We start from the raw sequence: 24,511 nt of genomic DNA, 5'->3' as shown, positions 1-24,511 counted from the left end.
GTGCAGTCAGATAAACACACCAAAATAACAGTACTGGATATTTTCAGACTGCACATGCTAACATATTCCTAACAAGGATCAACAAAATCCACTTAAGAGGCCAACTGTTTGATATTGTTGCTGGAGTCCATCATTGTGCAATTCAGCACACTATGTAATACTGGCCCCATCAAGGTGCCTTTCCCAAATATTCATGTTGGTTCAAAGCAACCAAAAAGATTTACATCTGCATGGCAGAAAACAGAAGAATGAAAAATTATATTTTTATTTAACTAATTCACTCCCTTGTCATCTCTTGGCTATTGCAACACCCACCCAATTGGAATACCGCTACACTGGCTGTGCCCCCCATCATGAATGCTGCTGCCAGACTCATCCAGATTACACAATATTGCCTGTCCCTTCACTGGCTTGCATTCACCCAAAGAAGAAAATTCAAAACACTAACAATATAAAATACCATCTACAAATCTGCCCCAAGTTACAGCACCAATCTTGTTTTAACTTCTTCACGCCCGGCGTCTGGGCCTAGACGCCAAGCGGCCGCACATCTGTGTGCAATTAAGAAAACCATATGTGCTGAGAGCGCGGGCGCTCCCAGCACACATGTCCGGTACTCACAGAAAGGTCCCAATCTCCTCTTTCGATCGGGACCTTTCCCGATCATGTGATCGCCATGACAGCGAATCACGGTGGTCACATGACCCTAAAACCCCGCCCTGCCTCCCGGCTTCTGAAACCCTTAAAGGGCTGGGAGGCGCTGGCGCCAAGGGGTTAAAATGTAAACCAAACCTTCGTCTTTGCTCTCCCAAAGACATCCTGCTCTGTAGCTCTCCCACCACTCCCTCCCATGCTTGTCTTAAGGATTTCTTCTGAGCCTCTTCCGATCTCTGGAACTGCCTATCCTAATCTGTGTGTCTTTAGGCCCTGAAAATTCATCTCTTCAGAGAGATCTATCCCCCCTCCACCCAATAAATTGTACTTTATTTCTCCATCAACTTATCCGTCACAGTAATTACCTTTTTGTATCAGTTGACCCTCCCTTTTAGATTGTAAGCTCTCATTAGTAGGGCCCTGTGATCACCCTCAAAAACTGTTTTGTCACATGGCAACTAATCAGATTCAAACATTCATTTCAAATGGTCATTTCAGACACAATTTTGGATCTGATTGGATGCTGTAAGGCAACAATGATACATTCTTAAGAAATACACCTTTATAAATGAGACCCTCTAAGATTCCAATGCATGCATTTCATTGGATGACCAGACTTTTCATTCTGTCTGTTCACATCAGACTATCACATGCAACATGTTCACAAAACTATAGAAACAAATTAGTCATGACCATGTCTATTGACAATAGACATTTTAACACATTATGAGCAAATTATGAAACAGCTGCATCACACCAATAAAACCAAGGTGTATCTTCAGTAGGGCTTTTAAATTGAACCTCATACAATGCATATAGCATGCTCATCTCACCCACTAAGCAGCCCAGTTTTACCAGGTGGCAGTGCTGTGATTTTTAAAATTTCACCTGCCATCTGCTGGTGAAATCTGGTATTGCAACAGTACAATTACACTACATTTCCGTACAGAAGGAATAGGAGGGCCCTGCTCATGGAGCTTACAATCTAAAGGAAGGGAGAGGTGATACAAAAGGTGATAGCTGCAGGGGATGATCTGGTGGAGGTGATTCAAGTACAGTTCTTAGATGGAGGTGAGGTATGCTTCCCTGAATAAGTGAGTTTTCAAAGATCGCCTAAAGGCAGATAGGATGGGGGCTGACTGGATATACTGTGGTAGGGAGTTCCAGAGGATGGGAGAGGCTCTGGAGAAGTCCTGGATGCGATCGTGGGAAGAGGTGATGAGGGAGCTAAAGATATCTTGGGAAGAGCAGAGTGGGCGATTTGGGCGATATCTGCGGATGAGGTTGGTGATGTAGCTAGGGGCAGTGTTGTGGATGGCTTTGTAAGCTGTGGCTAGTATTATAAATTAGCACATAATTCTCTGTATTTGAGTAAAGTAAATCATGACAACAAAGGATACTTCTGTCTCAGAGAATCATTGAGCGCTATGTACCAAATAAAGACATAATTGTACTTCTGCACTTTTTCTCTCCTAAATGCTCTTTAGAAATAATAGATAACAAACACTATGTAGCATGCAAAAACATAATTAGTCAGAAGTGAAAATCAGAGAAATTTCCTGGAAGAAAAGGTACAGGTATTCAAAACCAGGAACGGGTACCTGGAAATTAAAGAAAACTGTTAACTGGTATTAAAAGCAGGTGTAATCAGTACCAGAAGAAGGCTCCCTAGTGCATGAAGAAAAAAGGAAAAGTGTGCATCTCCCCTAAGCTGAGGCTCATTGGGGGAATAGTAAGCAGACAGGTGGAAAAGTCTATAAGCCTATTCATGAATGGAGACAATTTGCTTTTAGGAAAGTGCTACTTACTAAAGATGCCTGCGGATGGTAGAATCATGGCCAGACCATCACAAAAGGTCCATGGGGGATAGTGTTGCTGAACACGTAGCTTATCTAATGTTCAATAGGTGTAAGTAAATTAGAGGGATGTAGTCATAATGAGGATAGAAGAGCAGAGCCAGGTTTTAATGAACATTATCATAATCAACAAAGGTACATAGATAGTCAATCAAATCATGTAGGATCGGCAACAAGGTGAAGATGAATTGTAAACTCATAGTTTACTATGAGTAAGGTCTTGTTTGACTGAAACGCATTAGTGTTGCTTGCATTCTAGAACTATTTTAACTCCGCATCTGAATAAAATTTCTACAATTCATCTTCACCTTGTTGCCGATCCTACATGATTAGACTTGGAAAATGGAAACCGCAGGAATCAAATGGTGAGATACATACTCCTTTTGGAAAACATGCTATGAGGGTTGCAGCACCTTTTCTTTGTATGTGTGACATAGATAGTCAGGCTGAAAAAAGTCCATCTAGTTTAACCAATAGAAATAAAAAATATTATGTGCAGATCAAAGGACATAGCTGAATATTTGCATATAAGCACTAACCAAAATTCATTGTAACAAACAATATTGTTATGTATTAAATCAATGAAGCCACAGTTTGCAGGCTTTATTCATACAGGAGTCGGTGTCAGTGCTCCTGCTACAGTGAGAAAAAAAGTGGAGTCCAGTTTACTTGGCAGAGTGTCAGAATTGGATATTGAATTGGACTACGAATTGGGGCAAAAGTTAGATATCCAGCCCTAGGTGCACCCCCCACCCCCTCCCACCTTGCTGTGTCTCCCCAGCTCTGGATGTAATGTTCTTTCTTGTTTAAGCTTCAGATGTTTGAGTGCATGGTTGAGTGTCACTGCCAGGGGCAGACTGACAACTCATGGGGCAATAGGGGATCATGGGGCCCCTGTGTCCTTGCCCAAACTCAAAAAAGCCTATGAAAAAGGTACCAGGGGCATCTCATGGGGCCCCCTACTGACCCTGGGCCCTCAGGCAGGTTTCCAAATGGTCAGTCCGCCCCTGGTCACTGCAAATGTATTTTCTCACAAATTAGTCTGTGGCAAAAGGGCTAATCTTTCCTGTTTTGATCCACAGTACCAATGAAAGTAGGCATTCACTTAAAGTGTTACAAAACCCACAACAGTAAAATCAGTCTGTATATGCAGTAAAGCATGCTTGTTATACTCACTGTGGAACCTAAGGGGTTGATCCTCTGAATTTTATAAAAAGTATGTCTGAGCCTGTCTTCTCTGATCCTCCCCTTCTTCTACTGTCCCCAATATATCTGCTGATAAAACAGAGCCTTGTGGGCAAGCTGCACATGCTCAGTTTGGTGTGTATTGCTAGAGAGTTTTTTCTTGGAAGAGTGCATGTGATCAGCACAGGGCCAATCAGCACTGTCCAGACAGAGGGTCAGGGGTTATGCAGCCTCATAGAACAATCAGGGGAGAATGAAAACTCCTCCTACAAGCTTTAACCAGTGCTCTGCTGGACACTAATAGTAGCCAGAAGACTGCTGTAACTGCTGATGAGAAAAGGTAATTAGCAATTTATATTTACTAAAATAATTGCATTTCCATGTTCTGTGCACTGTGGGAGACCAGATATAGTGAATGCAGGGTCCTGGGTTTAGTAACACTTTAAGACAGTCCTATTATATAGCTCATGTGTTGACATGATATCTAAGATCATTCTCAGTCTGTATGCTGCATTTTCCTTTGCTATAAGCTGACTTCAACCTTTTGACTTCCAAAACAATGTGTGTGCAGCATTAAATATTAATGTTGACTCAGCAGCTAATAGTTACAGTAAGCTTTGTCATTGTGCCCTTCATCACACAGTGGTGCATCACTGTTTGCAATGTGATAAAGTACTTCTAAAGATGCCAAAATTACCCAGTCATCCATAACTAATGACCTGGCCCCTAATGCAAGAGTCATCTCACGCCTTCAAATTCCCTTCACATGGGGTTAATCATCCATTAAATTTAGATACCACGGATGTATGACATGTATAGTACTGCCCTTTTCTAATTTGGCTTTTGCACAGAGAACACCACAGATCCTTGTCCTCCGAATTATCTGGAGACAGATATACTCCATTTGCAGCAACTTACATAGTATTCTGAATCTCAAAACCCTGCAGTCATTAGTTAAACGTTTTGTGAAAAAGATAACCCCAGCAAAGGAATAAAGCCTAAACAAGAAATGTTTCTAATTGCTGAATAAAGCAGATTGTAAAAAAATATATAAAATATTGCATGTGCCTTCTGGTTAAGCTTTTCTCAACCAGAATTGAAAAATTTCTGTTTCTCAGTTACCATTGGCATGAATGGTCTTAATACCTGTCTTTAAAATGACAAGGTAGAAATGGCTTTTCCTACTGACCATTAATAAAGGGGGTCCTTCCTCAATTGAGCATCTTGGTAATGGACTACTACACTGATCACCAATGTAAAGTCTGGCCATTAAAGCTGACCTCTGAGATTTTTGTAACAAATACATTTACCCTTCACATATGGAAAGGCTTCTTCACAGTAAAAGCTGTAAAAATGTGGAATAAACTCTCCCAAGAACAGGTTCTGGCTAGCTCAGTAAATGGTTTTAAAAAAGAGCTGGGTCAATTCCTAAATTCACAAAATTTAACTGGATGCTAATTTTTAGCGGTAATACCACCAGGGGCAATTTATCCAGGGCATATCCAATTGCTCCATGGGGGATCAGGAATTATTTTTTTCCTCCACTGTAGGGAATTGGATCATGCTTTATTGGGGTTTTCTCTTTGCCTTCCTCTGGGTCAACTGTGGGTAAAGGATAGTGTATATGGAGGTTTTCTATTTGTGTTTTTTTATGTTATTTGTTGAACAAGATGGTCTTTTATCAACCTGGCTAACTATGTAACCATGCTGTGGGCCCCCTGCACTGTAAGGGTTATCTGCTCTTTAAGTCTAGGGTCAGAGGAATAAACTGTAATAATTACCTTGTTCCTCACTTCTGCAGGCTTCTGGGCCTCTCCTCCTGTCTCTGAAGCTTCAAATTGAGGATGAGCCCTCATGACTGCTGGTCTTGCATTGAATGTGATTATGTGTAAGCATGTTGAAATGCTGGGCTAGTGAGACAGCTGGCTGCCCTAGTTGGGAGGCAAGGGTTAATATAGTTTCCGGCACTTTTTGCTGTGCTTTGCCTCTCTCCCTGTTATGTAAATAAAAGGTGGAAGGGCTCTGCTCACAGGAGTCAGTCTGCTGCATGGGAAGAATACACAGACAAGCCAATCAGGGGCGGACTGACCATTTGGAAACTCGGGCACTGCCCGAGGGCCCGGGGTCAGTAGAGGGCCCCATAAGATGCCCCTGGTACCTTTTTCATAGGCTTTTTTGAGTTTGAGCAAGGACACAGGGGCCCCATGATCCCCTATTGCCCGGGGGCCCCATGAGTTGTCATTCCCCCCCTGAAGCCAATGTATGTATTCCCCAGCTTTTCCACTGAAAGGGGGCTCAGTCTTGCATTGTTAGCCCTGCTTGCTGAGGTCTGCAACTTCCACCATGTAGGGGAACTGCTGAGACTTGCAGTCTGCCCTGAAGGCACCAGCATCTGGATTCTGCCACTATGGACTCTACTGAGAATGGACTTTTGCCTGTGCGGGTATGCTGGGCAGCCGCTGTAGTTAGGGACTAGTTTAGAGAAAGACTGTTGCCTTGTTGACTGTAATGCTTAAGTTACTCAAGTAAAGCGTTAAAACTTTGCAATGCCTGGTCTGAAGTCATTGAAGGGGTGTATGAAAGTAACTGGCACATCATACGTAGTTATCCGCAGCTTGGGTCAGTAAAACACTTTGGGGTATGAAGACAGCAGTACAAGAGTTATTGCAGTACAGAGAGGAGCAAGTGGTTACCAGGGGCAAAGGAAGTCTACAGCCAGTACATTCAGCCTGTCGTGAAGCATGTACCTGTGACAGGTGGGATGTCCATTAGCAATGAGGGAGATGTTGTCTGCACTCTCTGAGCAGTCTGTTTCCCATAAGCAATGGGAGCAGATCCACACCGCAGAGGCTCCAGGCCTGATCATAGGTATGGAACAAGAAGCGTTAACGCAGAGCATGCATAGAGTCCACGCTAGGTGCTCGGCAGGACTCCATTCCATTACTGGAAGTGAAGTAGCAGAGATACACTGGACAGGTGAAGGGGACATCGGCTCAGCATGTTCCTCCTAAATGCAACAACTGACAGTGAAGGTGTACGTTGATTCGCGACCTGGAGCCCAGTTTCTCTTTTTAAGTGTACACATTGTATGACCATCTCTAATTTGTAGGTCTACCTTAAGGTTGAGTTATCGCTGAAAGGGACCTCCGCCCTGTCCTGGGGCATTTGTGAGCTCGGCACATTAAAGGTGCCACACATGGAAGGTGTCCAAGGTGCCTAGCATAGCCCAGAAGAACCAACTCCAGGGTAGGCCTCTTAAGTAACCCACGCTTGGCGCCCGACAAGGAGGGGAACATGGAGGAAGTACCACCCACCTAACCTACATATATCAGAAAGCAACTGCTAGCTGTAGTGTTGAAGAAAAGAGGTACAGTGTGGTAGAAGCCTGCCTGATTGAGTTATAAGGTATGTATTACAGATTATTCCTCTACCCCTAGACTTATCGAGCACAAGGTAGTGCACTGCAAGGGTATTAAAAAAAGAAATCCTAGAATTCAGTAAATATATTATTTTAAATTTTATATTAGTGGAGGGTGTTCAAAAATGATCAGCTATGGGTTTCAAATACATTAGGTAGCCGATATTCTTTTTTTCTATTATATATCACTTTATTTTCAATTTACTGATAACGATAATGTACTGTGAGTATCAATCTAATAATTTACCAGGGGTTTAACTTTTTCACTGTGAGGCCTACCCAGCGCTGCAAAGCCTCTTCTACAAAATCATTTTGGCCATTTCCTTCGAATTGAAAGTCCATTCCCTTCCAGAACAGACAGAAAGGAGCATGTGACCAGTAAAATTAGCTTTTATGATGGCTCATTGGAAACAAGTAACCTATACTAATTACTGAGTCACTTTTAGCATAACAAAAAGAAGATTGCACTTTATAAGCAAGGACACCAACGATGAATGATTCTAACTAGTACAAAATTCACAGTCCAGAGTCTGAGTGTACAGTGTATATATATATATATATATATATATATAGGCAGGTCACATGACTGTTTCAGTTTTCTGTTTTAAAATTATGGCAGCCTCAAGCCAAAATAAGAGGTAAGTCTATATTTAAAAATGTTAACACACAACTTTTAAGAGACTCATTAGAATGCCTAAAGTTAGCACACCCCAGGATGTTAGAAACCTAAACAGTGTTCCAAATACAGTTTTGTTCCACCCTTTTTCTATAGTTGGATAAGGAAGACATCACATGAGTCTCCATTAAGACTATGTGAAATATTATAGACCAGTCGACATTTACCATACTTGACAATCTTTTCTCCTTTGAACTGGTTTATTTTCATGGATATTAAAAACAGCTATTGATATGACAGTAATGTAAGAACATTAAATTGTATCTAAAGGCAAACATTTTTATTTAGTTTTTGAAGAACACTTTGAATTTCTGTTTTTATTGCTGCTGAAGAAATTCACTCACGCTATTTGTCTTGTTGACCACAATCATTGGGATTCAAAGTAATGGAAAATGCAAAAAAAGTTTAACTGTAAAAGTAATAGAGGGGGATCTTCAAATGGGATCATCTGTTCAACTCTGTCTAAGAGGACATTCCCAACTGTCTAAAGTATATTTTCTCTCACGTCACTGCAAATGGAAGGAAATCTCCACAATGGCAAAGCAAAATCTGGCAACCCTTCCCTATCCAAAATTAAAAAAACAACAACTTTTTTTCTTTGACATACTTAATTTGTAATGTTCTAGTTCAACTGTTTCTGTTCTGCTGCTAAAGGGCTTGTGCCAGAACAAGATGCAGTCATTTCTTGTGCTCCATGCTCTGGCATTAGCCCCTGCCTATAATATCACAAGGTGAGTCTGTTGGGCCGAGTCACCATTTCCCTTTCACTAGTTATATCTATTGAGTGATAGTGGTGAGATCTCCAGTGATGAGATCTCCCTGCTATACTTCCAGGACCTAGTACTCTTAATATATTAATAAATTAGCTGTTCACGTCCACTTTGTGGCTGTTCATTCTCTATAATAAAAGCTTAATCAAAGGAGGGAGAGTGGGACCCTACTGTAATCCACCCATCAGGTGGATAGCAATCCCATCACTGGAGTTCTCAAGTTTAAAAAAAAAACCTTTATAGCAGTTTAACTCTGCATCATCTACGAAAATTGAAAAATTATTTCTTTATGGTCTGACCTTTTAAGTGGCATGCTTTATGTCAGGGTTTGGCAACAGATCCATTGCAATCTACCAGTCAGTCGCAGTCATTTGATGGGTAGATCGCAACCCATCGTGGTTGTTGCTATCATTGGGAACCAAGGATGTCCCACATCCCTCACCTGGGTCTCTGGGTGCCAGTGCTGCTGTCACCCATGTTCTCTAGTGTACGGCTGGCCAAAATGCTGCTTCTGGGTAGGCAGAGTTCTGTACACACAAGGAGGGTAGCCACAAACAGGGGACACCCCATCATGCTGTGCTTACTCAGGACTGCTGCATTCCACTCTTTCCCTCCATCAGTGGCAGGGACATAGGGTAACTGAAGAGGCTGGAGGGACAGCCAGCCATGCCAGCAGAGGGACTTAAAAGAGAAAAGTAAGTGAGAGCTGGTGTGTGTGTGAGTGTGTTGAAGAGAGCATAGCCCTTGAAAGGGCTAAGCTACACCTCTGTGGATGGTCATCTTTCCAGCAATGGGTCTGGATTAATTTTATGCTTAAAGCTCCTCATTTTTATGAGTAGATTGGGTTTTTTGCTTTGTTTTGGTGTATATACTCCTTACCCCTGCACTATGTATGTTACATATTTCTGACCTCTGCACTTTGTTCACTGTACTTAACATTTACTTCTAACTACTGCACTTTGTTATGTACAAAGTGCAGGGGTCAGAAGTGAGTACCATACACACTCCCAATCCCTGCACTCTGTATGCTTCAGTCTCCTGACCACTGCATTCTGTGCAATACATACTCCTGACCCTTGCACTCAATACATAATATTCCTGACCCATGAACACTGTACATAGTACACTCCTGACCCCTTAATTTGTATGTTACACACTCCTGACACCTGCACTCTGTATATACCTTCTGTATCACACTTGGGTGATGAATTACACTTCAGACATGAAATACACTGTGAACAAATGTAATGCCAAGTTTTTCAGAGAAGTTTGATTCAACTCTTCTCTAGTTTTTAATGGGGCCCTGCTAGGTTATATATAATAAAAGTATGCTGCACCCTGGTGTTCTTTAAAGTCTTCCATGTTGTTCAGGTAGATCTGCCCCTCAATGTACTCCAAAATAAGATACTTCAAGGGCACTTGCAGAATAGAACAAAGTTTATTTTATTTAAAAAGCAACAAAAAGTTAAAGCAGAGCTCCAGTCAAAATGCAAAAAAAATAAAAAAACAAAAATCAGCAGCTACAAAAACTGTAGCTGCTGACTTTAAAAAAGACACACAACTGTCCCTCAATCAAGTGGTGTCCACACTGCAGCTGGTCTCACCGGTCATCCGCTCTCCCTGATGCCGGCATCTTAAGTGCACGAGTAGCGTGGACAACTTCCATTTCTGATCGCCTAGGCGATCGCAGCGGAAGTGGGAGCGGGTACCTGTCAGAAATCGGGTCGCAACCCCCCATTCCCCAAAAGGTGCTAATCCTTAAATGAGGAGCAGGGGACGAGGCCTTAAAGCGGAACATCCCCTTTTGGGTTGAGCTCTGCTCTCAAAACATTTAAATGTGCCCATCCTTAAAACCCATGTAAATGGTTGGAAAGTTGGACATTATTAAATATTTTTAACTGTTGTTGCTTTTGAATTGGAACACGCAAGCACCAAGACCTATGCTGCATTCCACAGAATGACAATACAGTGTGACTTCCTGGGGCAACCTCTCTCAGCATTAGTATGCATCTCCCTACACACAAACAGCAGTGAGTGGCACATTTCTAGTGTGTTTCAAATATTCGCCTCTGTGGGGTTTCCTACATCTCTTTATGTGTTTGATTTCAAAGTTAAATCTGTATATACCTGTGGTCAGGGCTTTTTTACTCAGAGAATAGGTGCAGGAAATTCCCCCTTGTCTCTGCCCCTTACCCACCTCCAACCACTGTCCCTTGGTTCCACACCCTCTACCCACCTCCCCAGTACTGCCTCTTTTAGAAAATATAGAAGTATAACTTTGTGGTGCTAAGTAATTTGTTAATGATAGCAATATACCCCTGCAGACAGCAACAATAGACACCTCCTGCAAGAATGGACCCCCTGCAACAAAATACCAGCCCAACAACAATAGATCCAGCATAGCGACAATAGACCTCTCACTCAACAATAGATCCCTCACAGCAACAACTGACCTCCACCAGCAACATAACCCCTTCAGTAGCAATAGACCACATGCCAGCAACAAGAGACCTCCCCAGCAACAAAAGATCCCCACTAGCATCAATAGACCCTCCAGCACACCCAAGCATCCCTTGCCATTAACATACATTCAGTGCTGGAACTGCGTTCCCCCGCATTCCCGCTGAAAAAAAGCCCTGCCTGTGGTCCACTTTACTACCAATAAAAGTAATACGGCAAGATTTCAAACTGAAGGTAACTTTCAGCAACACTAGATGATTATCTCTAGATGGCGATCTATTCTAATGTAATGTGTAACAAGGAAAATAGTTTTAGATGGGTGTATTAAATACTGGAGCTGGACAAGTGTTATTTAAAGTGAAACCATGAAAAATGTGTAACACCCACAAAAATAACAGTGTGCAAAGCATTTTTTTGGTAGAAGAGGATTTGTATGTTGGAAAATAGCTACATATTTGAATCCCTACATAATCCCTACGGCACTGGCTGAACTTCCTCGAGAGATGACATTTTCAGTAAAGTCACTAGTCTGTCTCCTCTGACCAGCCAGTTTCTGGACAGATCCTCAAGGATTGATTTATGCCTGTTTTCATGCAGTAAACTGAAACTTAAAAACTTTATTCTTGGATGGAGTAAGGAAGGATTAAATCCTTTTTTTTTGTTTGCTCCCAGAGTCCCTAACACAGAATTGAAAATTCTACAGAGCTTCTAATCTCACTCTAACCAGAGCAAAAAAAAAAGCTACTTTTGTCTGAAGTCCTATTTTAAAATACATATTGATTAGGAAATGAGCAATTCTTCCAAGCCTTGTTCATTAACCTCTTCGCCAGGACTTCCCCCATCCTCTGGAACTCACTACCCCAATCCATCAGACTGTCACCTACCCTCCTCACCTTTAGGCGCACCCTGAAAACCCATCTCTTCAGGGAAGCCTACCCCACCCTCACCTAACAGCCGATCTCCTCCTACCACTCCATCCCCCACAGCCACTTCCTCCTGTACCACTATCCCCTCCCTCCTAGATTGTAAGCTTGAAAGAGCAGGGCCCTTGACCCCCTCATGTTTTGTTTTGTTACTGTATTGTCTCATGTACTATCCCCCATTATACAGCGCTGAGCAAACCTTTCTGGCGCTATATAAATATTGTATAATAATAATACTTCAACAAAACTGTGTTCACCACATTCACCAATGTAGCAGTTATATAACTTTGTCTTTCAAGAAAGCAATGTAATCGCCATGTTGCTTACTTGATGATCAGTTACTTTTTTTGCAAACAAAATCATGTGAGTATTATGTCAATGCTAACTTGACTATTACATGGCTTTGATGATTATCAACAAAGTCTTGTCACACCGCAATAGAGTTTCACAGTTAGCAGCACTGCATGCTTAGGCTCCATTCACACTTATGCAACTTGTCATGTGACTTTGGGGTCCACATTCGCATGGCAAGTCGCCCCCCATATTTCCCAAGGGGTACCATTCGTATCTGTGTGACTTCAAGTTGCAGCGATGTCAAAGTAGTTCCTGCACTACTTTGGTCCGACTTTCATGCAAATTGAGTGCCATAGACTTCATGTAAACCCTCCAAAAGTTGCATGAAAGTTGCACCTGAATGTTGTACATGAAAGTTGCACCTGAATGTTGTACATGCGACTTGTGAGCGACTTTGTACAGTAGAAACAGTTATCCTTGGTCAAAGCCAAAGTCGCACCAAAGTTGCACTCATCCAAAGTCGAATCAAAGTTGTGCCAAAGTCGCATTAAAGTCGCATCAAGTAGTACTGTAAAGTCGCAATAAAAATCGCACGATTTTGAGTTCACACAAGTGTGAATAGAGCCTTAAAGCTTTATAGACATAATGCTGCATGACAAAATTATAGGCACATGTACCTCAAGAGGGAGTAAAGACTGAAAAAGAAAAATAGACAAATTAAAAAATAAGTTTTCTATATTATTAAAGCCCATAAGTGGCAGTTCCACATATTCTGTAGAAATATGCAGTGCAACGAAGTATGTCTTTGGATACTATCATTGGGTCTTTCTTCACCTTCATCTGGATCCATAGAGAAGTAATTCCTAAAGCATACCTGCATGACTGCACACAGGGGCGGACTGACCATTTGGAAACTCGGGCACTTCCCGAGGGCCCGGGGTCAGTAGGGGGCCCCATGAGATGCCCCTGGTACCTTTTTCATAGGCTTTTTTGAGTTTGGGCAAGGACACAGGGGCCCCATGATCCCCTATTGCCCGGGGGCCCCATGAGTTGTCAGTCCACCCCTGACTGCACCATATTTTGGAATAAACTGGAAGTCATAGTGATTTATTACAAATTATTCTGACTCAGATTGTTGTGATAGCGATTTATCCCTTGTGAGACCTCTCTGCCTAGCCTGTATAAGCAGATATAATCACTGTGGGCAATCCTTATCAGATAGCTTGAACTCACCAATACTGTGTTCATCCAGAAGTTGCTTTATTCTGTACATGTGACAACAGGATACAGCAGAATGAATGGTTTCCAGTATTATGCGGTCAAAAGATGATACTTTCTGTAGCGTACTATGCAGAATACATGTGTCCCTGTTACATGTGGTCTGTTAGCTGCCTCCATGACACAGGAAGTGCTGAACTCAAGAAGAAGGGAGGAGCTTCATATACAAAGGAACTGTGTCATAGATCTCAGGGAGGCAACATGAAAAACAAATGCATACCAAATAAGGCCACTGGATGGCAGCATTACTAACTATAGAAATGTCCATAGGAAATGGTACAAAAAATAAACTATATGAATTCTCATGTACATTAACATAAATATTAACTGTGTAACAGCATACAAATCATGAGCTTGTTTATACATTACTTATACATTAAAGCTAAACAAAACTGAAGGGCTCTCTCGCAACTAGACAGTCTGTTGTGGTTCATCAACACACATTCGTTATGTTGCATGTTATTGTGGATTATTAATTTAAATAGACTGCCACTGCACCGAAATGGATCAAAAAACAAAAGTGTCTTTTTTCTGATATAACACGAGTGTCAGAGATGCAATGCCCTTGTGCGTTGATCTGCCATTGAAAATAAATGGCACCACAAAGCCATTAAATTAGCCTCAGAACCAATGTAATATGTGTTCGGTTTTACAGGGATGGGGAGGCAACCCTACTGGGAGCATGCAGTGAGCACGCACTCGGAGACACATATGTGCGGCATGTGGGCATTAAAGTCCACCCTTTTGCCTCCACACATATGTGTTGGGTGTTTGGAAGGGGATTAAGATAAACAGGCAAGTTCATGAGCAAAATACATGACTACATGCCTAGATCATTTCTCTAATAGTTCAGAGGAACCCTAGGCTCAAAAATACACCGTCCAACAGTGCTGATACTTAAAGTAGTACTCACCAGTATGCGAGCACCACAAACTGAAAATGTTATTTAACTCATTTTTAATTTTCAAAGCAAACACACCCATCAATCCATATCTTTATGCTTGACTTTGTTGGGAAATAGCTCTGAAAAACACCCCCCACTCCAGCATTTCTAGCCACGGCCACCTTGAGTAAGGGCAGATGATTCATATAGCATTTACTTCCTGAAATCCATCTGCCCTTAGCTTAGGCGTATGCAGGCAGGAAGGTATGCTTAGTGCATTACCATAAACAATATTTAATAAGAAGGAAAAGTAGGTGCTGTACTCACAAACGACAGTAAAGTCAAAGGAACGTCATAAAAGAACAGCTGGGTCAACACCGCGCTAAGTGACAGTCTGCAATAGGGAGTGTAGACATCCAGTAGGCTGGCAAGTTTCGAGGACTTGCCTCTTCCTCAGAGCCAACTGACCAAATGTCTCAGACATTCCCTATTGCGGACTTTCACTTAGTGCGGTATTGACCAAGCTGTTCTTTTATGACGTGCCTTTGACTTTACTGTATATTTGGATTTCCCCGGTCCATTGAGGGCTGCAAGGTGTGCATGTTCCAGGACATTCTTGATGTGGTTATAGCCTGCATCGAGTCCATCCACAAGGGCAGGAACATTTGTGTTTGCAGGAAGGGATGCTTAGCTGAGAAAGTCACAGTGGCTAAATGGTTAGCACTTCCACCTGACAGTACTAAGGTTGTTGGTTTGAATGCCAACCCCGGCACAACCTGCCTGGAGTTTGCATGTCCTCCCTGTGCCTATCTGGGTTTCCTATGGGTACTCTGATTTCCTCCCACACTCCAAAGACATGCTGGTAGGTTAATTGGCTCCTGTCTAAATTGGCCCTAGTATGTGTATGTATGAATGTAAGTTAGGAACCTTAGATTGTGCACCCCTTGAGGGTTAGGGACTGATGTGAATGTACAATATATATGTAAAGAGCTGCATAAATTGATGGTGCTATATAAGCACCTGTAATAAATAAACAATAAAGTCCTTTCTCTCCTCCTGCAGATGAAAGAAATAAATGCCAATGAAGACTCCTGGGATGTATGAGTTATCACCACAGAATATGTCTGGCAGGATCATCTGTGTTTTGCACGTATCAAACAGAAATAACAAAATACTTTCAATGGTATATTTGACAGACCAAAAGGGAGCAAATAAAAGTTCCTTGTTAGGCTCCATGCACATGGGGCGTTTTGATAACGCTGGTTACGTTAGCTGTGTACAGTCACGTTAAAAACATGAGTTTTTCAGCTTTTTTTAAGCGTTTTTGCATTAGCGTTTAGCTGCATTTTGCCGCGATTAGTGGTGTTTTCCCGCATTTGCATTTTTAGCATTTGGGGGTCAAAAAACATCCAAAAATGCTGGTTTGCGCCCTTTTACTGCGTTAAGAGCATTTGTACAGCTAAAAAACTCCTCTAGAAACCCACTAGTCCTGTTTCTTTTTCCAGCCAAAAAACATCCATGTCAAAAAAACATTGATTACAGTCTATGTGTGCATGGACACATAGGATAACATGCTGGGGGGTTTACTGGCTGTAGAAAAAAACATCAAAAGCCAAAAACAGCCGCTGTAAAAACGTCAAGTATGCATGAGGACTTAGAGTTTGTATAGTAAGTAGTCATTTAGTTTGCAGGAACACAGTTTTTTTAGCTTAGTAAAACAGATGACATTTGGAAGGTGAGCTGTACAGTGGTGTGTTCATACCGTGAGCTGCACAGTGGTGTGTTCATACCGTGAGCTGCACAATGGTGTGTTCATACCGTGGGCTGCACAGTGGTGTGTTCATACCGTGAGCTGCACATTGGTGTGTTCATACCGTGGGCTGCACATTGGTGTGTTCATACCATGGGCTGCACATTGGTGTGTTCATACCGTGAGCTGCACAGTGGTGTGTTCATACCGTGAGCTGCACAGTGGTGTGTTCATACCGTGAGCTGCACAGTGGTGTGTTCATACCGTGAGCTGCACAGTGGTGTGTTCATACCGTGAGCTGCACAGTGGTGTGTTCATACCGTGGGCTGCACATTGGTGTGTTCATACCGTGAGCTGCACAGTGGTGTGTTCATACCGTGAGCTGTACAGTGGTGTGTTCATACCGTGAGCTGTACAGTGGTGTGTTCATACCGTGAGCTGCACAGTGGTGTGTTCATACCGTGAGCTGCACAGTGGTGTGTTCATACCGTGGGCTGCACAGTGGTGTGTTCATACCGTGAGCTGCACAGTGGTGTGTTCATACCGTGGGCTGCACATTGGTGTGTTCATACCGTGAGCTGCACAGTGGTGTGTTCATACCGTGAGCTGCACAGTGGTGTGTTCATACCGTGAGCTGCACAGTGGTGTGTTCATACCGTGAGCTGCACAGTGGTGTGTTCATACCGTGGGCTGCACAGTGGTGTGTTCATACCGTGGGCTGCACATTGGTGTGTTCATACCGTGAGCTGCACAGTGGTGTGTTCATACCGTGAGCTGCACAGTGGTGTGTTCATACCGTGAGCTGCACAGTGGTGTGTTCATACCGTGAGCTGCACAGTGGTGTGTTCATACCGTGAGCTGTACAGTGGTGTGTTCATACCGTGGGCTGTACATTCGTGTGTTCATACCGTGAGCTGTACAGTGGTGTGTTCATACCGTGAGCTGCACAGTGGTGTGTTCATACCGTGAGCTGCATAGTGGTGTGTTCATACCGTGAGCTGTAAAGTGGTGTGTTCATACCATGAGCTGCACAGTGGTGTGTTCATACCGTGAGCTGCACAGTGGTGTGTTCATACCGTGAGCTGCACAGTGGTGTGTTCATACCGTGAGCTGTACAGTGGTGTGTTCATACCGTGAGCTGCACAGTGGTGTGTTCATACCTTGAGCTGCATTAAGTGCACATCAACATGTTTGCTCTGGGGATCCTCTTGCACTGACTGTGTGAGCCCTCTCACTCTCTCAGATGTGCTCCGGATCCATGTATCGATTTCTGGAAGGTGCAAGATAATCTTCCAATCAGCTCCACTGTGGATGGGAGGAGGCCTGTCATAGCGCGGAACACAGTCTTGACCAATAGGGGGCTCCATTTCACCTATGCCAGAGGTGTGAGACTCCATGATATCTCTGTCTTGGGTTCCGGAGGGTGTCACCAATAAACTCATGGCGTGGGGTTAACCATAGCTATGGAAAAATAAAAAATTATAGAACAATATATCGTCTTTGTCATTCAGCATTCATTTTTTTCAATAAATTCCTATTTATTTGTATAAGCATTTGTGTGAATATTCGCATGAACATTCTCAGTAAATTAAATGACCTTGCGAATATTATTCAAAAGTACTACCAAATGTAATCTGAATTTAAATTAGAGCACCATGTTCGGTGTTTCCAAGTATGGGGAGCATGTGATCCCTTCCCTTTTGACAGTGCTTGGTTCTAGAAGCCAATCTCTGGGGGAAGGGGGTGGGGGCGGGGGCATTAGGTAAGTATCACTGGGGATTATTAAATAATGACAATTATTAATCCTTAATCCGTTAATCTTCTGCATTGTGTAAAAACACTGTTTGATCCTGATTTCTCTGATCCTCCCTTTCTTCCAGTGCCCCCTCTTATCTCCTGATAAGACATATAATGTGGAGTCACTCTGCACATGCAGAGTTTGATGTGCATTGCTAGAGAGGACTTTTTTTTTTTCTTTGAAGGGTGCATGTGATCAGCACAGGACCAATCAGCACTCTCCAGACAGAGGTCAGGGGTTCTGCATCCTCCTAGAGCAGAATAAAAACTCCTCCTACAAGCTTTAACATGTGCTCGGCTGAACACTGATAGAAGTCACAAGACTGCTGTAACTGCTGATGAGAAAAGGTATTTAGCAGTTTATATTTACTAAAATAATTGCATTTCCATGTTCTGTGTACTGTGGGAGACCAGATATTGTGAATGCAGGGTCCTGGGCTTAGTAACAAGTAAAGTTGCAGTTTCTGTTGGGCACGTGTGTTGAGAAACACACCACTGCAATAAGCCCATAATGAAAGTAGTACTCATTCCTCTTTGACAGTTGTCACCAGAACAAGTGTCTCTATTTGAAGATTTCTCCTTTATTGTTGTTCTTGTGACTATTCAAAATTTTGGATTATCCCTTATTTTCAGCCCTGCTCACAGTGGTCACCAGGAGAATAGAGAGAAAGTGAATATACCTAGCAGGGACACAACAATAAAAACCTGACAGAGGTTCTAACGCCTCACCACTATTTAAAGCCCTACAGTAGTGTCTAGGAAAACAAAATTGGCATACAGTAGAAGGATGCGAGAATACATGGTTTTAAATATCTAATATCTTCACATGATCTATTTTGCTTCCTAGAAAACATATCTGGACTTTAATACACAGCAAGATCCCCAAACCTTCAGTACTTCCAGTACCATTACAGCCATCACTGTTCCCTATCCCCAGTGCAGCGGCAGTCACTGTCCTATTTGGCTCAGTTATTATACCAGTATTGTGATCTCATGCAATCAACTCTTTCAGTGATCTCATACATCAGACCAGTATTGTGATCTCATACATCAGGCCAGTATTATGATCTCATACATCACATCAATGATCTTATACATTACACCAACACTGTCATTTCATACATTACTCCAGTACTGTCATCTTGTATTTTACACCAGTACTGTGATCCCATACATCAGACCAGCGCTGTGATCTCATACATCAGACCAGTATTGTGATCTCATACATCACATCAATGATCTTATACATTACACCAACACTGTCATTTCATACATTACTCCAGTACTGTCATCTTGTATTTTACACCAGTACTGTGATCCCATACATCAGACCAGCGCTGTGATCTCATACATCAGACCAGTATTGTGATCTCATACATCACACCAATGATATTATACATTACACCAACACTGTCATTTCATACATTACTCCAGTACTGTCATCTTGTATTTTACACCAGTACTGTGATCTCATACATCAGGCCAGCGCTGTGATCTCATACATCACACCAATGATCTTATACATTACACCAACACTGTCATTTCATACATTACTTCAGTACTGTCATCTTGTATTTTACACCAGTACTGTGATCCCATACATCAGACCAGCGCTGTGATCTCATACATCAGACCAGTATTATGATCTCATACATCACATCAATGATCTTATACATTACACCAACACTGTCATTTCATACATTACTCCAGTACTGTCATCTTGTATTTTACACCAGTACTGTGATCTCATACATCTGGCTAGTATGTGATTTCATATATCACACCAATGATCTTATACATTACACCAACACTGTCATTTCATACATTACTCCAGTACTGTCATCTTGTATTTTACACCAGTACTGTGATCTCATACATCAGGCCAGCGCTGTGATCTCATACATCACACCAACACTGTCATTTCATACATTACTCCAGTACTGTCATCTTGTATTTTACACCAGTACTGTGGTCTCATACATCAGGCCAGCACTGTGATCTTATAGAGTATATCAGAAATTCAACCTGCAGCCCTTTGACACTTTTTTTGTTGGCCTTGGGGAGCCTACAGACTGAAGTGCTTACTTGGATCAATGAAGAAAAAGTATTCTTTAGGCTGGCTTTTAGTAATTAGACTTTTTTTGTCTTGACAATGTGGCACAATTAATTTTTACGGGAGCTACAGGGAGCACAAATATAAAAGTAATGCTTGGTAAAGGGGCTGCATCTCAACCAATCTCAATGAATATGTTTCCAGCCTATGACTGTCGTCTCAAGCAAGTTCCCAGTCTCCAACAATGCCTTGTTCTGGTGTCTTCTACCTTCTCCTGTAGCGTGTCTGCAGTCTCTGTCCTTTTCTTTCAGTAGGTCCAGAGTCTTTGACCATCACTTGCAGAAGGGCCAAAGACTTTGACCATCTCTTGTTGCATTTGTACAGTCTATGACAGCTTTCTGTACTATTCTTAATGTTACATGTGGCACTTTGGTGGTGCCTAGGGCATGTCAGTGGTGGTGTGATATGCATATTTACAGTGATGGTATAATGGCAAGGTCAGAGTGTTGGTGTAATAAAGAGGTTATAGTGCAGGTGATCTGTGTGAGGTCACATTGGTGTTGTCACACATTAGATCACATTACTGGTGTACTATGATAAGTCACAGTGGTGGTGTAATAAAGAGTGTACTGTGTCAGAGGTGTAACTAGAATCTTTGGGGCCCTGATGTAAGAAGCATGCAGTGCATGAAGGGCTCCCTTGATCTGAGCCCGGAGCCATTGCACATGTTCTGCTGCAGGCCCCCTTCCTGCCCTTACATTAGAATCCCCTCTTAGATCAAAGTTCTCAGCATTTCCAGAGCCCCCATTACAGTACATCAGAATCTTCAGGGTTTGCCCTACTATGCAAGGGGAAACTCTGTGGACCCTGATGTAAAGGGAATTCTGCATATCCTGATGTAAAGGGGAACTCTGCAGACCCTGATGAAAGGAGGAATGTTGCAGACTCTGGTGCGAATCCGGACGTTGTCACCACGCACCTGATATATTTTTAAAACTATGTTTTTTTCAAAAACAGATTCAGTTTACATAAGATTTGCACATCTGTCTTCAGTTCAGTTCGGTTTACGTGAGTTTATATCAGTTCAGTTAAAGTGTGTAAAAGCTCAAGGTTTTTTACCCTTATGCATTCTATGCATGAAGGTAAAAAACCTTCTGTGTGCAGCAGACCCCCCACCCCCCTCAATACTTACCTGAGCCTCATCGAGAGCCAGCGATGTGCATGACAGCCTCAGCTGTCCCGGGTCTCTGCCTCCTCATTGGCTGAGACAGCAAGTGGGAACCATTGGCTCCCGCTGCTGTCAATCACAGCCAATCAGCCAATGAGGAGAAAGAGGAGCCAGGGCCAATGTGTGGCTCATTGTGTAAATTTACACACGGAGCAGCGGCTCGGGAACACGCCTTCTCAGATGCCCCCATAGGAAGCTGTTTGCTATGGGGGCACCCGACAGAAAAGAGAAGCCAGGATTGTCAGCAGGGGACCCGAGAAGAGGAGGATCCAGGCTGCACTGTGCAAAAGCACTACACAGAGCAGGTAAGTATAACATGTTTGTTATTTTCCCCAAAAAAAATCAAACCTTCAGTACCGCTTTAAGTTTACATCAGTCTACACCTTTTTTTGTCTTAGCTGCTACAGAGACCAATCAGAGGTAACAGAAGTATAAACAATAAATGTTTCTTGCCTAAAACAGACATAAACAGAACTGATGTAAATGGATGGCATCTGTTTACATCCATTTATATCTGTTCCATTCCATTTCAACAGATCTGGATGTTGACTGTTCCAGTTAAAAAAAAAACGGACCTGAATGGACATGGATGTAGACAGATGTAAACAGATGATCATCCGTTTACATCTGCCCACCCATAGACATACATTGTCCTTCAGTCTGGATTCATCTGAAAAACTGACGGACAGATCTAGACTGAACGCCTATGTGAAAGGAGCCTTATTATTCCATATAGTAGTCTGTCTGATTATTCCTTGTCAATCTTTTTTTCTAGATTTTATGGAAGTGAAATGGGTGAAAAACTCTGAAGGAACCCATCCATCAGCTCAAATGGAAACTGTAAACTGATCCCATTTGTTCAACCTTGCAAATTATGCCAACTGACTTGAGGAAACCTTCTGCCGTATCAGCAACCTAAAAACCCCACTGTCAAGAGAGAAACATGGAGGTTACCAATGATTATATCCTGAAAAGCTTTCTGAACTTTTTGAATCCTGTAAGGAATGATTTTACATTTCCTTCAATCTACTATAGCTAGATTATTATATATCATAATATAATATTTTCATATATTTTTCATTTAATATTAACCTACATAGAATACAATAAAATGCCTTTAGACACTTACATTGTGCAATATAGTAGAAAAGGGAAATGTTATGTGATTAATTTAAAAGGGGAAACAAAAATGGTACATTATGTCCCCAGAAAAAAATGGGAAATTACATGCACAGAATAAAAGTAGAAATAAAACCGCACCTTCGACAAAACTAGGGAAGTGGTACCATGAAGCTAACAACACTTTCATTGCAACATAAAACTCAGACAGCTTTTAGTCATGCAACATAAAGTGCCTTTCACATGGCGGGTTGGATCGAGTCTGCCTGTCAGTTTTTTAGACGGACCTGATCGGACGGTTCATTCACTTCAGTGGTCTGGTAGGTGTAAACAGACTTGTGTCCATTTACACTCACCTACCTCCCATCTGATGTGGTCCGCTAAAAGAAAAAAAAATGTAAGAGGATCTGTCCCCCTTCATCTAGGTGGATCGGAGAGCAGTCATGCGTAATGGGAGGGCTGAGTCTGCTTACTCCTAAACACCCATAGAGTAGAGCGGGCTCTGTCCGTGTCCGCTTTGCAGAAACTGAGCAGACATGGACCTGTCATCCATCCTCTCTGCTCTGATCAGCAAGGGATCAGTGGACAGATCCCCTACTGATCAAAGTGGAGTCTGCTCCATGTGAAAGGGGCCTAATTAGAGTTCATGCAAACTGTAATGAGTGTAGCAGCTTTTACAAGAGAGCCCTGCAGTATGACCTCTACGATTAAGTCCAGGTGGGCACATCGCAGTGCACAAAAAAAGGAAAAAAGAAGGAAATGATCACACAGGACAAACACAGATGAAAGAACATGCATCAATTGAATGCAAACACACATCAACTGCATGTAAACACACATAAAAATGTGCATCAAATGCATGCAAATGTGCGTAAAAAATGCGGAATATGTGCTGTTTCTGGTGTTAATGGACCCATACTGGTATCTGGAATCTGTGCCTGGGCACTGCCCGAGGGCCCGGGGTTAGTAGGGGGCCCCATGAGATGCCCCTGGTACCTTTTTCATAGGCTTTTTTGAGTTTGGGCAAGGACACAGTGGCCCCATGATCCCCTATTGCCCGGGGGCCCCATGAGTTATCAGTCTGCCCCTGCCTGGGTAGATATGTCTACTGGCAACTTGATAATTGTGATTATAGGAAAACTTCACCCTCTGCTATGCTTTCTTACATGTTATACACGGTTATTTTCAGTTCACAAACGCACCTGCCCAGCAAATCCAGCAAAAGCTTGCTGCTTTCCGCTGTTCTGCTGCCCTAGGTCAGGTCCTGTACCACCCTCTGCCCTTCCTATGTCATTGAGAGCTGGCTATCTCTTTCAGGTTCTTGCAGTCAGCCCCAGTCATGTGCCACCAGGTCTGCCCACCACCCACTGTGGTTCCCAGCTTCACCAGCCTATTGGGATATACACTATATTGCCAAAAGAATTGGGCCCGCCCTCCAAATCATTGGATTCAGGTGTTCCAATCATCTCCATGGCCACAGGTGTATAAAATCAAGCACCTAGGCATGCAGACTGCTTCTACAAACATTTGTGAAAGAATGGATCGCTCTCAGGAGCTCAGTGAATTCAAGCGTGGTACCGTGATAGGTTGCCACCTGTGCCACCAAGTCCATCCATGACATTTCCTTGCTACTAAATATTCCGCGGTGAACTGTTAGTGGTATTATAACAAAGTGGAAGCAACTGGGAACAACAGCAACTCAGCCACCAAGTGACAATAAAGGAGAAATTCTGGCACACATAGGTGAGATTGTTCCAACGTGATACAATATGGATTATGAACAATATGAATAATATCAGATGCCTGCAAGGCAAATGATTTGTGTATATGTAACTGTTATACATATAACTCCATGCTGGAAACAGGTACGGGTTGAATGTAAATTAACACTGTTAAAAGAATAATTCATATAATGTCCATAGACATAATCAAGTCTTTACAAAGTCTCTGGGACAGTGGGTGTCAGATAGTGGCAGCCATCCTATAGAGCAGAGCCAACTCTACATACAAAGACAAAAAAGAGAAGAACAGGAGGCGCCAGCTAAGTGCAGTAATTGGATGTTGTACAGTGTGGAGCCGTGTGCGCTGGTTGAGAGACCACCTGGATGTCATAGGGGTGCAGCAGAGCAGGTCCAATGCCATCTGGACCAGGAAGAGTCCACGCTGG

At 42.6% G+C, this 24,511-nt stretch overlaps 1 protein-coding gene across 1 annotated transcript in view; it reads right to left on the bottom strand.

Moving 5' to 3' along the window:
- The window catches only part of AKAP6 (A-kinase anchoring protein 6), a 340,821-nt gene that overhangs the window by 308,336 nt on the left and 7,974 nt on the right, over nucleotides 1-24,511 (bottom strand). Inside the window, exon 2 of the mRNA XM_089691196.1 lies at nucleotides 17,308-17,608. Within this exon, the coding sequence (XP_089547322.1) occupies nucleotides 17,308-17,589 (282 nt within the window). The 5' untranslated portion in view covers nucleotides 17,590-17,608. The remainder of the gene's footprint in view (nucleotides 1-17,307; nucleotides 17,609-24,511) is intronic.

The sequence above is a fragment of the Staurois parvus genome, unplaced genomic scaffold (assembly GCF_062004578.1).
Source record: "Staurois parvus isolate SC_StPar_1 unplaced genomic scaffold, SC_StPar_1.0 ptg000553l, whole genome shotgun sequence".
NCBI classification, from domain to species: domain Eukaryota; kingdom Metazoa; phylum Chordata; class Amphibia; order Anura; family Ranidae; genus Staurois; species Staurois parvus.
Note: the sequence above shows the minus strand (reverse complement) of the source record. Positions and strands in the feature narration are given on the sequence as shown.